Raw genomic sequence first — 12,693 nt, 5'->3', positions numbered from 1 at the left:
GCTGACTGTTCCCCAGCAGGGCTTGCGGGCCTGCCTGTTCCCGTAGACTCCACCCCGGCCAGGCCCTCACAGACTCAGCAGCTCGTCACCCGGCCTGCTGGCCTCAGCAACTCTTTAGAGGTCCCCCTCCTTTTCTCGTCACTCCCGCACCCCAGCACTTTCCTGGACTCCTCTTTGTTCTTCATCTCTGTCTTTGCCTGACTTTTGATGCCTGTTCTCCATTTGCAATCACCCCTGCCCCCAGTTGGACGTACTGTAGGGATTAATTTCAGGGAGATTTTATCAGACGTTTACTCTGTGCTCAGTGCCAGGCTGGCCACTTGCCATGACTACTGACTGCTCTCCAGGATCCTGGCGGTAGAAACGGTTATGCCCACTTGACAGGAAACGGGCTCGGAGGGCTGCAGTGGTTGGCCAAGGTCACATGGCTGCTGAGTGGGGAGCCCAGACTGGCGCCCCCTCTGACTGGTTTGGAGGCCCTGCCGCGTCCTGGATCCCACGCAGGGTCTGCCCGGGGGTGGGGGGGCTGCCTGATGCTGAATCTGCTCCCCAACCTGTGATGGTGAAGTTCATGCCTGTTCTCTCTGGAACTCCCAGGACCCCTCTCCTGCCTCCCCCTGTGCCCTGCCTGCTGCCCCTACAGCTCAGGGCTCCGGACACAGCCATTCCGTCTCCCAGGTGCTGACTTCCCTCCAGTGCCCACAGTCACGCCCCTGCCTGGGAATGCCCTCGCCCACTCCACCCCGCCAGGCTCTTCCTTCTTTGAAAACCTGAGTCAAACACAGCTTTCCCAAGAAGGCTTCCATGTAGTACCCGCCCCACCTGGGGCTCCTCGGCTCGGGCTCCCCGGCTCGGGCTCCCCTGGCCCATGGAGCAGAGAAGCTCTCGGTTCACTGCCTTCCCCTGTCAGACTGGACTCCCAAGGGCAAGGGGACGTCCCTCCATCAGACCAGAGCAATTACAGGAAATCAACATGCCGAGCACCTGCTAAAGGAGAGAGTTCTGTGGCCCCCAGAAGCACTGTAGTAAGCTCTGGGGGGCGGGCAAGACCACTGAGGCAGGTGACCTGGGTGATGGGTGGGACTTCCCGGAGAAGGGAGGTCTGAGCCCACACCACCCCTTACCTGCATCATGGCAACATCTTCCTTCCGGGTTTTCCTTTGTAAAACTCACCTGGCACGGTCACTCCCCTGCGTAGGCCCCTCCGGTGCCCCCAGCGTTGTCAGGGTAGAGTCTGAGTGTGACCTTTGTCCCCGGCCTCCGCTCTCAGTTCCGGTGGGCAGACCCAGCCTCCAGCTGTGGGCTCAGCAATGCCCGAGCTGCGCTTCCCTCAGACCACGCTTCCCGCCTCCGCATTTGCCCAGGCGCTTCCCCAGCAAGTGGGATGTCCTTCCTCACTTGTTCTGCTTACTCAGCATCTGCTTAGTCAAAACCTCCTCTAGGATCCTTGCCCACCCTGGAACGGGCAGAAAAACTGTCCTTGTCCTGTGTTCCACCATTGTTCACCCACCTGCCCACCCGCCTACCCACCCACCATCTATCACCCTCCATTTTTCTTTCCATCCACCCATCCACCCACCCACCCATCCACCCATCCACCCATCTACCCACCCATCCACCCACCCATCCACCCACCCATCCACCCACCCACCCATCCACCCACCCATCCACCCATCCACCCACCCACCCACCCATCCACCCACCCACCCACCCACCCATCCACCCATCCACCCATCCACCCACCCACCCATCCACTCACCCATCCACCCATCCACCCACCCACCCACCCACCCATCCACCCATCCACCCACCCACCCATCCACCCATCCACCCATCCACCCACCCATCCACCCATCCATCCACCCACCCACCCATCCATCCACCCATCCATCCATCCACCCACCCACCCATCCACCCATCCACCCATCCATCCACCCACCCATCCATCCACCCATCCATCCATCCATCCACCCACCCATCCATCCACCCATCCATCCACCCATCCATCCATCCATCCATCCATCCACCCATCCTCCATCCATCCATCCATCCATCCATCCATCCATCCATCCATCCTTTCGCATTCCCTTCCCACCTTCCCTTTCCTCTCTTTCCCTCCATCCCCCTTCTTCTATTTTTGTCCTTCACTGAGCTTCTGCTTTATGCCGCGCCGTCTGTACTGTGGTTATTGTCCCGTGTTCATAGTAGGGGACGCTGGGTGAAAGGTGCTCATGAACTCTGCTACTTTTGCAACTTTTTCTGAAAGTCTAGAATCATTTCAAAATAAAAAATTAAATCATATCTTAAATCTGTGTGTGGAACTGAGGTTCAGCCTTAAAGGACAAGAGGCATTTGGGCAGGAAAGAAGGATGGAAGGGGCAATTCAGGCAGAGGCTGGGAGAAGGATGGACGGGGTCAGCAGTGGGCCTGGGCTGTTGGGTTCGCAGTGGGCACCGTGGGCCAGGGGCTGCAGGACTGAAACCTTTCTTTCCCCGAACAGGGAGCTAATAGACGGCTAGTGAACCTCTCTGTCGCTAGCCTTTGGCCGTCTAACCATTCATGTTCTTCACAACCTGAATGTGATTTTGGGGTGCAGGCGCAGCTCTTTTACCCCACATATTCTCACCATGCCTAGCTCAGATTCCTGGGTGGCATGTGTCAAACATTTTGCCCTTTCAAAGCAGGCTCTGCTGCGTGGCTTTGGACATGACCCTTCCCCTCTTCGAGTCTCGGTTTCTAGATGACCAAGGAGGTCCTTTTGGGCTCTGACTTTTGCGGACCCAGTAGCAGGAAGGGACCTGGCACTGGAAAGTGAGGTCTGCAGCCAGGCCGAGCTGGGATCGAATCCTGGCTGAGCAGCTTCCTTGCCGTGGACTTTGGGGGTTTCCTCAACCTCTGAAGCTTCTGCATCTATAATGCGGGGTGGTCAGTCTCTGTCAGCTCTCACAGCTGGTGGGCTCAGACAAGGCCAGGGACACTGAAACGCTTGGCTCGGCCTGTCTGTTGGGTCAGCCTGGGCTGTCACAAGGACACTTGGCCCAGATGGGCTGGCTGGCCTGGGAAACCAGTGGGTGGCAGAGCTTTCTAGGGGAAAGGGGACCAGGGCCTTGGGGAGGTGCTCCAGGCTCCTGCCTGCCAGCCTGCTCCTGGCCCCATGCGAGTCCTGCCTTTCTGGTGGCAGAGGCTGAGGGCCAGGTCAGCTCAGGCCCCAGGCTATTGTCTCTGCTAGTGACAGCACCAGCTCTAGGAGACTTTGTTTTGGCTACACACGGTTGCCGTGGACTTTGGTGGGAAGAAGGATGAACCAAGGGGACTGGGAAAGGGACAGTGCGGCGGGACAGGGAAGGAAGGCCGGTGACTCAGGACTCTGCCAGGAGAGGAGAAGGGGTCCAGCCTGCGCGGACCCGGGGGTCTGAGGATCACAAGGAGGCCTCCAACTGGTCACTTGTCTATGAGCCTCTTTGGACCTCAGACTTCCTACCTGTGACATGGGGATGACCCTGAGTGTCCCCTCCTTTTCCCTGGGGCTTGTGGAGGCCTAGACGGAGACTCTAGATATCAGTGATCAAGGGAAGCCTGCATGGGGATGACTTGGGGCGCAGAGGGTTTGAGGAGGCCCAGTCTGACTTGGGGGCTGGACGAGAGAGGGAGAGGGTTCTTTCTTGAGCCTGGACACCCCTCCCCCCACGTTTCTCCTAGGCTCCAGAGTCCCTCTAGTTGTCCAGGAAAATGGGGCCCTGGGCGTCCAGAGCTCTTTGCTCCACTGATGGACATGAAAAGCAGTGGGTGAAAGTTTAAGGGACAACAGGGTCGTTGCCTAGTCTCAAAGTATGTTCTCAAGGTCTTTATTCATTTTAGTGGGAAAACGGGAACATCACAGTGGAGAAGTCTACAAACACCACCTCAGCCCATGAGCAAGGTTAACACCACCAGCCATAAGACATCAACATGTGATTTATATGGCTGAGAAAGGACACAACATCCTTTCTGTGGTCTTCTTGCCGAAATGCATAACTTCAGTCTGATGATGAGAAAATCTCAGAACAACCCAAACTGAGGGATAGTCTACAACATAACTGACCAGTACTCTTCAAAAATGTCAAGGTCATGAAAGGCAGGAGCTGGCGCAGGTGGGAGGGGACTAAGCAGACAGGACAACGAAGAATGTAGAATCCTGGATTGAATCCTCCAACAGTAAAGGGTCGTTAATGGGAAAACTGGTGACAGGAGAATAGAGTCTGTTACTGTGTCGCATTGCTCACTGCTGATTTACTGATTTTGGTTATTGTACGATGTACCAGGGGGAGCTGGGTGAAGGCTGTGTGGGTGAAATCAGAAATATTTTCACAACTCTTTCTAAAAGTCTGAAATTATTTCAAAATAAAAAATTAAATACATTTTTAAAAAGGTCTCTCTCCCAGAGCAGGTGTGTATTTGTGAAGGAGCCAGGGAAATTGGGTGGTGGGAAGGGTGGACTGGAGATCCGGGGGTTCCGTGCCTCCTTGCTGCCCACACCCCAGAGCCCCTGTATTCTGAGCTAACAGCTGCTCCCTGCCGCCTTCCAGATTGGCCCCACTCACCTCTTAGCATAACTGTCTCTCTCTCTTTAAAAAAATTTTTTTTTCTTTATTGATGTTAGAGAGAGAGAGAGAGGAAGGGAGAGGGAGAGAGAGAGAGAAACATCGATAAGAGAGAACATCGATTAGCGGCCTCCTGCATGCCCCCCCACTGGGGATCAGGCCCACAACCTGGGCAGGTGTCTGGACCGGGAATCGAACTGGCGACCTCTTGGTGCATGGGTCCATGCTCAACTACTGAGCCACACTGGCTGGGCTCTCTCTTTATTTTTAAGCTTTTATAAGTTGATTTGAGCCCAAAGTGATGACAATGCCAGGAAGCAAGATCTCAGATGCCCCCCGTCTCTTTGCCATGTCCCCCCACTGCCTCTGCGCGTGGACGGGTGCCAGCCTGTTTGATGGGGTAGAGGGTTGAATGGTGTCCCCCTCAAACTCATGACCACCTGGAATCTCAGAATGTGACCTCATTTGAGCAGGGGTCTTTGCAGGCGTAATTGTGGTAAGAGCTGAGATGAGATCACATCGGATTAGGGTGGGCATTAAACCCAATGAGTGTCCTTATCAGACATGGACGAGAATGCAGGGAGGTGGAGATGAAGGCCACGTGAAGACAGAGGCCGAGGCCGGAGCTTTGCTGCCGCAAACCAAGGAATGCAAGGAGCCACCAGAAACCGAGATTGTCAAGGGAGGAGTCTCCCCCAGCGCCAGAGGGAGTCAGACTTCTGGCCTCCAGACCCATGAGAGAATGACTTTCTGTTGCTTTAAACCACCACACTTGTGGTAATTTGCTACCACAGTCCCGGGAAACGAAGGCACGTGAATTGCACTTTTCCTGTGTTTGCTGATGTTTTACGTAGTTTTGAAGTGTAAGCTCTCGTCCCTGTCAGCTGGGGGCTTCCTAAGGGCAGGGACAGTGTCTTCCATTAGCTGGGGCTCTAGGGCATTGGCTGTACCTCCCTCCTCAGACAGGGCTGCTCTGAGGTCCCCTTCTTCCTCCAGATCCATCGCCTGGCTCCCCGCCTGGTCCTCCGCGCACAATGCAGTCATTCATCTGTTTGGATTGGCGTGGGTCTCCCCACCACAGGCTGGTATAGGGAGACTCACCGACCGCAGGAGGCACCGCCCCAGGTCTCCAGCACCCTCCTTCCCAGGCGGCTGGAGGAGGGTCAGGTGAAGGCACCACACAAAGCTTACCTAGGAGTGCAGTGGTGTGGGGGTGCTCCAGGCTCCCGCAGACCCTCCCCTCATTCCAGTAACCCCTGCTGCTCCAGAAACTGCCCCTCCTCAACATGTCATGGCACCAGGCTGGGCATTGGCACCCGGTTTCCCGTCTGCAGAGGAAGGGGCTTGGCCTCAGGATCTGAGTTAGGGTTCTAATCCAGGTGGGGGGAGATCAGACTTGTATTCCACCGTGGGTTCCAGGGTCTGTGGGGAGAAGAGGGCTGGCAAAGGTCTCTCCTCGGACGGTGTGATGAGTTCACACGAAATTGATTCCTACCCTCTTTATCTTTTGGAATTCCCCTTGGGGGGTGGGTGGGCAAGGGGGAGCCCATTTTGGGTTCCATGACTAGGAATCAGGCGAGGAATGAGGGAGGCAGGGGGTGGGCTCTGCACCCACTTGTCTCCCAGGGTCCCTCTGGATGTTGCAGTTTTCCTTTGGCGAGCACCCCTCCCCCGCCCCCCCAGCCAACAGCAACATGCCTCCTGAGGAACACAGCATTGTCTCTCAGCCGGTGTCCCTGCTGCCACTCACGGGGGACACACAGGGCTGAGTTGGGCTGGGGACCGTCCTGTGGAAGATGAGGGGTGTCTGTCAGGGGGGCCCTGGCTTACTCACATCCTTGTGAGTTCTCTGCGCGGCAGACTGGGGGAGCCGGCAGCCTGCTGTTTGCCTTGGCGTTGTCTGCCCAGCTCCTAGGCCGGGCGTGTGGGGCGGGGCAGCTCCGAACATCTGCTTTGATGGCCGGCGGCGGGCGGGGGGAGGCTCCGCTTCTCTTTGGGAGCAGTTGATCCTTGGAAGAGGGTTGGAGCCTCCAGCGGGGTCTGTTGGGGCCTGTCTGGGGAGATAGGACGTGTCAGGCAGCGCCAGACACGACCGCATTCCTGCCGACGCCTGTGGGGTCTGTGGGGCCGAGGGGCTGGCGGAAGGCGGGCCCAAGGGGTGCCTGAGTTGTCTGGGAGACGTGGGTTCGCTGAGGTCCCCTTGTCAAACCTTTAAGGCAGAACAAATGGACCTCTGGAAATGGTCCAAGGGCCTCAGGAGTCAGGGACCCTCCAGTCCACTCCCAGGTACCTGCACTTCCTCCTTCCTTCTGCCCCAAAACCGTGGGGTCGGCTCCACAAGGGGCTTCGTAGGGGACCGGAGCCAGCCCCTCCCTCCAGGGCTGCCCTGGCTGGAAGCAGAAGGCCCCTCCAGGCCTGCTCCGGTGCTGCTCAGCTGGGAGCCCAGAGCAGGCTACCGCAGTGCTAAGCCACTTGGAGCCGCACTGGGCTCAGGGAACCTTCTCACATCCGGGGCTGCCTTGGGTCTGGGAGCTGACTGCAGCAGGCGGGCTGCATGGGGCTTGCTTCCACTTTGCAGAGGAGCAAACTGAGGCTCAGAGCAGCGTCAGATCCCGGGCCACACAGGGGTGAGTGGCAGGACCAAGACTGACGGCTGCATGCTCTCTCCTGACGTGTCTGGTTGTGCCTGCGACGCCCCAGACTGCGCAGCTGGCACCGTGGGCCCGTCCACAGGTGTGTGGAGGATCTTAGGGTCTTTGCTCAGGGCTGGGGAGAGCTGCCTGGGTTTCCCGTTAGTGGGGTGCCAGGGTGGAAGCCTGAGACTGGCTGGGCATGGTTCAGGGATGTGACAGTCTCCTTGGCACCGTCCAGCAGGTCAGACCTGGAGGGCCCCAGACTTTCTCGTCTCCTTTTATAGATGGTAATGCTGAGGGGGCACCCTTGCGTTTGATGTGACCTTCCTATGCTGGTGTCCCTCTAGGCAGGGGCCACCTTGAGTTGTGAGTTTCCTGTAAGAGGGTTGTGTAAGTCTCACGTAGTTAATGGGGAGTTAACAGTTCACCAGGTTTGTGATGCAGAGTCCCTGCTCCCTGCCACCTGACTGAGCCCAGCATGTGGGCTCCTGAGGGCCACAGCTCCCAGGGCCTGATGGGAAAGCGTAGCCTGCAGGCCCACACCTTCTCATGTGAATCATGCCTGGCGGGACAAGAAACCCCAAACACCCCAAACAATGAGTTTCCAGTAAAATATGATAGACATGACAAGGCAGAGGAGAGGAGGGATCTGGCTGGGAGTTGGTGCTGGGAGTAGGTGATGAAAGCCAAGGGGAATGGAAAATGCCAGGCCCGCCCCCTACTCACGACTATAAAGCACCTGCTTCCTTTTCCAACTTACCTGAGCACCTTTCTCTTCTCCCTGCCGACTCACTCGCTCACTCACTTCCCTCCTCGGCACCATGACCACCTGCAGCCGCCAGTTCTCCTCCACTAGCTCCATGAAGGGCTCCTGTGGCATCGGTGGTGGCTCCAGCCGCATGTCCTCTGTCCTGGCCGGAGGGTCCTGCCGGGCCCCCAGTGTCTTTGGTGGCGGCATGTCGGTCTCCTCCTCCCGCTACTCCTCCGGGGGTGGCTTTGGAATGGGGGGCGGCTATGGACTGGGGGGCGGCTATGGCGGTGGCTTCAGCAGCAGCAGCTTTGGTGGAGCCCTGGGTAGTGGCTTTGGAGGATCGTATGCTGCTGGTGGCTTGGGTGCTGGCTTGGGTGGTGGCTTTGGCGGTGGTGATGGGCTCCTGGTGGGTAGTGAGAAGGTGACCATGCAGAACCTCAACGACCGCCTGGCCTCCTACCTGGACAAGGTGCGCGCCCTGGAGGAGGCCAACGCCGACCTGGAGGTGAAGATCCGAGACTGGTACCAGAGGCAGCGGCCCACTGAGATCAAGGACTACAGCCCCTACTTCAAGACCATCGAGGACCTGAGGAACAAGGTGGGTGGGCCAGGCAGCAGGAGCTGCCATTCCAGCTACCTGACTCTAGAGCAAAGATGCCACAGGCCGCTGGCACCTTTAGATTCCTAGGACAGGTCCCTTACCCTGGCCCTGGATGCCCCAACAGAGCTGGGCAGTGGGAAGGTGGTTTCCCTTCCCCCTGCCTTGCTCATGGCCTCCTGAGCTCCGGTCCTCAGACCGTGTGAGACCAGGCATTCTTACCCATGCATTTTACAGAGGAAGAAGTTACAGCTTTGCGTGGTGCTGTGACCTGCCCAAGGGCACACAGCAAAAGAATGGCAGAGCCCAGGCTAGAAGTTGTGCCCCCCCTGCCAGGGCAGAAGACAGCTACTTGTTCTCCAGCACAGGGGAGGAGTGAGGCTGTAACGGGACCGGGCTCGGCACCCAAACTACTCATTAGCTCATTAGTCTGGGCTGTGGCTGCTGCCGCCCATGAGCCCTGGCACCAGCCGGCCCCTCCCCACAGCCAGGGGGGCAGGGAAAACCCACAATCAGTGGCAGCCCACCTTACGTGCCCTGCGCAGGAAGGAGCCTGGGGAGGCTTTTGCCATCTGACTCCAGCCCCCACCCCCCGCTCCCATAACCCCCCAGGAGCCCTTCCTGGGACGGTGCTCCCTTGGTGCCTCCTTCCGTGGATTAGGGAAATGAGGTGATGAGGGAGGGAACTTCGGCCAACCCAGGGTGCAGTCAGGCTTCCTCCTCTGCTTCCTCTTTTCTGATCCCTGTGCCAACGGGTCTCATCTTCTGCAAAGGCTCCACCTGAGGCCCCATCGGTGGGCTTGAGAAGGAACGGGTGTGCCTGCCGGCCTGGCAGGGCTGGCTTGCGCAGAGAGGGTCGCATGGACAATCGGGTCTCATCTGTAGCCAGGGCACTGGAAGCCCCGGGAGCCGCCTTGGGTTTCGCAACAAGTCAGTGGTAAAACCAGGACCAGAACTCAAGAGCCTTTGATTCTGAGGCCAGGGCACGTTCTTCCCGCCCCCTGACCCTGAGCCAGCGACATCCTGGGTCCCAGCCGGACCACCGGAGGCTGCCCTTTAGGCTGCGTGGTGAAGGCTTGTGGGAGGAGGTGGGGACTCAGGCAAGGGCGTGAAAGCAAAGGCCTAACGCTGGCTGCAGCGAAGCCTGGCTGGTGACGTCCATTTGACCAATGACCTGTGCCCTTCCCTTTGCAGATCCTCACGGCCACTGTGGACAATGCTAATGTCCTCCTGCAGATCGACAATGCCCGCCTGGCTGCCGATGACTTCCGCACCAAGTGAGTTTGCCGTGGTGGCCCAGAGTGTCCAGGCGCCCCAGGATGGGGTGTTTTTAGAACAGTGTTCCCCAAACAAGCTGATGACTGCCAGGATGGTCATGTGAAAACCCGCTAGGGCGCTTATAAAGATAGAAGATTTTTGGGCCCCACCCTTGGAGTTCTGATTCAGTTATTTTAACAGGCTCCCTGGGTGATTCTGATCCACAGCCAGATTAGGGAGCCCCCGTTTCAGGGAGAGGCACTCCCCACGCCCCACGTGCCCCTGAAGTTAAGGAAGTAGTCATATTTGGAGGCCTTGTGTGCTATTGTAACTGAAGCTAGAAGCATCTCCCCTCCCTGAATTCTGTAGCAAGATAAACTGCCTTATTCCCTGTCACCTCCCACCCCAGGAATGTTCAGATCTGAGCAATCAGTGGGTGCTGTGTCCAACCATGCCATTTCAAGATCGGTTCCCTAAACCACCCACAGGGTGCCAACTATGGGAAGAGGTTGCAGGGGGAAGAGAACAAAGCCTTCAGTGTGGTCAGGCTGGGTGTCTCATTCCTTTTCTCTCCGGTCATTCCAGGTACGAGACGGAGCTGAACCTGCGCATGAGCGTGGAGGCCGACACCAACGGCCTGCGCCGGGTGCTGGACGAGCTGACCCTGGCCAGGGCCGACCTGGAGATGCAGATCGAGAGCCTGAAGGAGGAGCTGGCCTACCTCCGGAAGAACCACGAGGAGGTGAGAGTCGGTGGAAAAGCCAGCTTCTCTGGGAGAGAAGAGATGGAATTGAGATGGTGGAGGACAATGTTCAGGCCAGGAATACCTCTCGCTGGGGAACCCCAATCAGTTGCCATAGAGAGGCTCCCACTGTGGACTGTCCTTCGGTTGTGCAGGAGATGAACTCCATGCGAGGCCAGGTGGGTGGAGACGTCAACGTGGAGATGGACGCCGCCCCCGGCGTGGACCTGAGCCGCATCCTGAACGAGATGCGCGACCAGTACGAGAAGATAGCGGAGAAGAACCGCAAGGACGCCGAGGACTGGTTCTTCAGCAAGGTGGGTGCTGTTTGGGGCGGTGGGGACCCAGGGGACCTGCCTCCCAGGAACATCCAGGGTGAGTGATTTTTTTTTTTTCTGTAGACGGAGGAATTGAACCGCGAGGTGGCCACGAACTCCGAGCTGGTGCAGAGCAGCAAGAGCGAGATCTCCGAGCTCCGGCGCACGGTGCAGAACCTGGAGATCGAGCTGCAGTCCCAGCTCAGCATGGTAGGGGCGCTGCTGGGCCTGGGGCGGGCCCATCTCTAGGAGGAAGAGACTGACCAACTCAATGTTCTCTGTTCCTCTTTCCCTCACAGAAAGCATCCTTGGAGAACAGTCTGGAGGAGACCAAAGGTCGCTACTGCATGCAGCTGGCCCAGATCCAGGAGATGATCGGCAGCGTGGAGGAGCAACTGGCCCAGCTGCGCTGCGAAATGGAGCAACAGAACCAGGAGTACAAGATCCTGCTGGACGTGAAGACGCGGCTGGAGCAGGAGATCGCCACCTACCGCCGCCTGCTGGAGGGCGAGGACGCCCAGTGAGTGCCCTGCCCTCCCTCCCTGTCCATCCCTTCACTGTCCCTTTTCATGTGTTTACTGATCTTTCCCATTTCTGTGTTCACAGCCTCTCCTCCTCCCACTTCTCCTCTGGTTCTCAGTCATCCAGAGATGGTAAGACCTTCCTCCTCATCAAGCCTCAGGACCACTCCTGGTCTCCCAGCAGGTCTCAGGTGTTGGATAGGGGCTTCTCGGGAGGTTGAGCTAGAGTTTTAGCACCTTGTATCCCTTATAAACCAGTATTGAAACCCTTCTCGGTGCTAGGAGCTAGTGGTTCCCCACTTCTTACTTTTGTCACCAGTGTCTGTGGCAGACCACATGGTTTTAGTGGTCAGCACCATGGACAGGGCCCTGCGTGGCTCTGTCTGCCATGGGTCTGGGTTTGTTTGGGTCAATTGGGACCCAACCAGTTCTATCTGAGTTCTTAGGAGGCTCTGGTCTCAGGACACAGCCTGTACCTCTGACAACAGGGGACCTTAATTTGAAAGAAACATGCCGATTGTATCAGCGCTAGTTCAAGAGCAGTGAGTGAATGAAGAGATAACCAGGAGAGAGGGCAGCAGGGAGACAGTTCATTTCATTCCCCCAACTCCTTGGCCTTCCCACGTCTGATGTCTTCATTGCCTAGTCACTGTTGCTAACGCCTTCTCTCCTCTATTGCCCAGTGTCCTCCTCCAGTCGCCAGATCCGCACCAAGGTCCTGGATGTGCACGATGGCAAGGTGGTGTCCTCCCACGAGCAGGTCCTTCGCACCAAGAACTAAGGCTGCTCAGCGTTGCTCAGGCCTAGGAAACGCACCCCCCACACTCTACCGTGTGGACACAGCGCTCACTGGGGGATCCCCTCTCCTGCAACCCCCCAGGCACGTTTAAACCCTGCCTCACCCTTACCCTCTCCTGGCATTCAATAAAGCTTTGTTATCTGAGTTGCACAACTCCTGCCTCTGCCTGGTCATTGTCAGTAGTGGAGGCGGGAGAGAGCGGGGGAAGCATCTCTTTGGAGCTCGTCATAGCACCTGGCTGTTGCCTCCGGGCCTGGGAGAAAGGGCCTGGGAGAGGATCGGGCTCAGGTCCTGGGATGGCTTTCACCCTCTCGAAAGGTGCAGATAGACGTGTGTGCCAGGTCATGTGTGGTGTCTCCTAAGGCATGGGGGCGCACTCACTCATTCCTTTATTCATTTGTTTGTTCATTCGTTCTCCAGATATTATTGAGCATCTTTTGTGTGCTGGGCACTGTGCTGGGAACTGTCATGAAGGGTTTCTTTGAGAAAACATTG

The 12,693-nt window shown here is 57.5% G+C and overlaps 1 protein-coding gene across 1 annotated transcript; it reads left to right on the top strand.

Annotated features, from left to right (window-relative positions):
- The first annotated feature begins 7,986 nt into the window (after positions 1 to 7,986).
- Positions 7,987 to 12,335, top strand: LOC118634074 (keratin, type I cytoskeletal 14). Its single transcript, XM_036268387.1, has 8 exons — positions 7,987 to 8,562; positions 9,757 to 9,839; positions 10,405 to 10,561; positions 10,717 to 10,878; positions 10,963 to 11,088; positions 11,178 to 11,398; positions 11,485 to 11,531; positions 12,083 to 12,335. The coding sequence occupies exons 1-8, from the start codon at positions 8,035 to 8,037 to the stop codon at positions 12,178 to 12,180; spliced, it is 1,422 nt and encodes a 473-aa protein (XP_036124280.1). The 5' UTR covers positions 7,987 to 8,034; the 3' UTR covers positions 12,181 to 12,335.
- Positions 12,336 to 12,693: the final 358 nt, after the last annotated feature.

This window comes from Molossus molossus, unplaced genomic scaffold, assembly GCF_014108415.1.
Source record: "Molossus molossus isolate mMolMol1 unplaced genomic scaffold, mMolMol1.p scaffold_m16_p_19, whole genome shotgun sequence".
Lineage (NCBI taxonomy): Eukaryota > Metazoa > Chordata > Mammalia > Chiroptera > Molossidae > Molossus > Molossus molossus.
The sequence above is the reverse complement of the archived record's forward strand: the minus strand, read 5'-3'. Positions and strand labels throughout refer to the sequence as shown.